Source organism: Xiphias gladius, unplaced genomic scaffold (genome assembly GCF_016859285.1).
Source record: "Xiphias gladius isolate SHS-SW01 ecotype Sanya breed wild unplaced genomic scaffold, ASM1685928v1 HiC_scaffold_750, whole genome shotgun sequence".
Lineage (NCBI taxonomy): Eukaryota > Metazoa > Chordata > Actinopteri > Istiophoriformes > Xiphiidae > Xiphias > Xiphias gladius.
Window position 1 is genome coordinate 1 of NW_024402465.1, and position 3,000 is coordinate 3,000.

The window sequence follows — 3,000 nt, forward strand, 5'->3', positions numbered from 1 at the left end:
CTGCGTGTGCAGCTGTTGCTGCTGCTGCTGCTGCTGATTTTGCTGCAGCTGCTGCTCCTCCTGCTGCTGCTGCAACTGCTGCTCCTCCTGCAGCTGCTCCTCCTGCAGCTGCTCCTCCTGCAGCTTCTGCTCCTGCTGCAGCTGCTGCTGCTGCTGCTGCTGCTGCTGCTGCTGCTGCTGCTGCCTAATCTGTGGCCCGTTCGCCTCAGCGGTCGGGGTCTTCAGACTCCAGCAGGTGTCAACACTGGAAGACAAGCAAAGGCAGTGAACCCGTCATGTTCGCCCAGCCGCAGGCAGCTGCACACGCCGCACCTCAACACACAGCTTACCTGCCGTCACTGAGCAGGTCAGCACAGAAAAACGGATGCTGCAGCACCTGAGCGGGTTTGATGCGCTCGCCAGCGCTGAGCTGTAGCATCTTCTGTACCAGCTCTGTCAGTTCGCGCAGCTCCCGTCGCCCCTCTGTGTCTCTCGGCATCAGCTGAGCGCCCACATGCTCAATGTCATCCAAAGAGCTGAGAGTGAAGAATCTGGTTTCCTCACTACGATACCCAGTCTCAGTGGAAAACTCCTCCGAAGACTACAAAGACACAGTGTTCACGTTAGCACGGGCAGAGTGAATTGTAGTGTGTCAGACAGGCAGACGCTGCGGATGTGGCGGACTGATGGTACCTTAAGTCTCCAGGGATTCGCACACGGTTGCTCAGCGTTTTTGCGGAAGAAGCGTGTGCTTTTCGATCCACTGTCGAGCAGATAATCTGCTGGCTGACCCTGCGTCTCGACAATGAATCTCATCTGGGGGCAGCGCAAAAAACAACAAGCCGCGTTTTAAAAAGGGACGTCGTTAAACAGTTCCCTCGCTAGCATTACGTACACTGCGGGTCCATTTCAGTGTGGAGAGACCGTCCGCGGCCTGTTACACTAACACTTACCAGGTCGTACTCGTGCTCAGCGGGATACAGAGGATTGCCCAGAGCCAGTTCAGCCGTCACAAGACCCAGAGACCAGACGTCGAGGGCCTCTGAGACGGTCAGGCCCAGTGTGACTTCTGGAGCCCTAAGAGAAGAGCAACATGATAATATTACGCATGGGATACGAAAAGGAAACCTTCGCTTCTGCCTCCGTCACGTCTTTTCATTGCGAACATTTCTTCGGTAAAACAGGACACGAGACGCTGTTTGTCTTCCAGTCACCCCCTGTTTAACATCCACCCTTCCCTGGAGACCCTCACCTGTACCAGAGACTCGGCACACAGGAGCCCGGCGCGACAGCGGCCACGTGGCTGGCCATACCAAAGTCTATGAGTTTGACTTTCAGGGGCAGCTGCCGCCGGTCCACGACCATGATGTTCTCCGGCTTTATGTCAGCATGTATGATGCCAGCTGACTCCAGATGTGCTAACGCTGTGGTTAACTGAAAACACACAAATACACATACACTTGTTAGGAAGCAGTTGTTCTTCAAGAACTTCAGCACAGCAGATGTTTAGGTAAAGAGTGGAACTTCTGCGGCCAACAAAGACAAAAGTCCAACCTGGCGCACAACTGGCCGGAGTTCCTTCATTGGCAGAGGCTTGTTACGTCTCTGCTCCATGAAGTCAAAGAGACTCTGGTCCAGAAGTTCGAATTCCAAGCATATACGCTCCTCATGAAAGAAGGAGCCAAGCCATCTAACAATGCCGGATTCGTCTGGATCTAGAGTCTGCAGGCTCGTCAGGACTGCCAGCTGTGGGAGACACGAAAGGTCAGATTTCTACTGACGACAGGTTGAATGCGAGTGAAAGATCAGCTGCGTGGACTAAATGAAAAAAACATGTTTTTTACAAGTACAATCCAACTGCAGCTACCTCTTCCTGGGCCTGCCGGATGACTGTGGGGTGGTTTTTGCATATTTTAACCGCCACTGATATCTTGGTTCGAGTGTTCTTGCATTTGGCAACGTAGCCAAAGCCACCTTCACCGAGGAAGTCCAGTATCCTGTGGTCGGACCCGAGGAGGGTGCCTGGGAATACCGGAAAGTCATCTGTGGAGACACGGGGAGCGAGAGCGGAGGGTTTGAAAATAACATGGAGTCACGTCTTCCCTCAGGAGCCAGTCCACACTACATATTACAGCAAATCCACACAACCGAGGCGCACATGGAGGATTTTTTTAAAGCAAGATCGCGTCTCTGTGTTTGGTTCCAGTTGTGTTGTGTTCTCGAATGCATCCCTGCACATGTTAGAGAGACCCTGACAATATACAGTATCTGTTATCGTTAAGAGTTTGAGGTGGTCGTGGCTCTTGGGAGACGCAGGGTTCATCTATGAGGGAATAACAAACAGTTCAACTTTCCAGGCCAGTCTCTGCTATTCTGACCCCCACAAGTTTGTAAATGGCGGCAGATAAGCACATTATGAGGCGGTAAAACACAACAAAGCAAATAGCAAGAGCCTCAAAAAACCCGTGCAGTTCAATCAACTCCTCTCTCACACTAAGCCTCACAAGGACAAGAGTTAGACCGCGCTCCTTCGGCATTACCCGCGTGATAACTCGCCTGATATGTCACTTGTCTGGGACATCGTTCGAGCTATTTGGTCCAACTGTTGAAAATGAAGTTCTTCTCTCTGAGATGCTTCAAGGTCTGTGGATTTGGTGAAGTGGTTTCCACGTTCCAGATCCTCTTCATATGCACCTCCGGTTTCAGCTGTGACATCAGGTGGTTCTGTTCCGGCCATTTCGGTCTCACATTCCATTCTAGTGTTTGGTCGCCGGGCAACGTTTCAAAATATAACACAGTAATACGCTATATGTGTAATTTAGTGTGTGGAAGTCGATCAAATACCGAGTGGCAATTCCAGTAATGTGAGCCCTGTCCTTCATTTAGCGGGGTCCAGCCCGTCAGGGACGTATCTGCAAGCGCTAAAGAGGGAAACGAGTAGAGGCACAAGATCAGCACTTTCTTCATTCTTCATACATGTTCACACATCAATACCGGGTCAATGCCGTGAATCAGCCGCTT

General features: G+C 51.6%; 1 protein-coding gene across 1 annotated transcript; it reads right to left on the bottom strand.

Moving 5' to 3' along the window:
* Window positions 1–329: 329 nt before the first annotated feature.
* LOC120787845 (homeodomain-interacting protein kinase 2-like) lies at window positions 330–2,716 on the bottom strand (the record flags this gene model as incomplete). The annotated part of the gene is made up of 7 exons (XM_040123383.1): window positions 2,650–2,716; window positions 1,847–2,022; window positions 1,534–1,725; window positions 1,232–1,413; window positions 933–1,056; window positions 673–795; window positions 330–580 (listed from the first exon to the last, which is right to left on the bottom strand). Coding segments are annotated over exons 1-7 (1,115 nt in total), but the record flags the coding sequence as incomplete, so codon positions are not given.
* Between the last annotated feature and the right edge of the window lie 284 nt (window positions 2,717–3,000).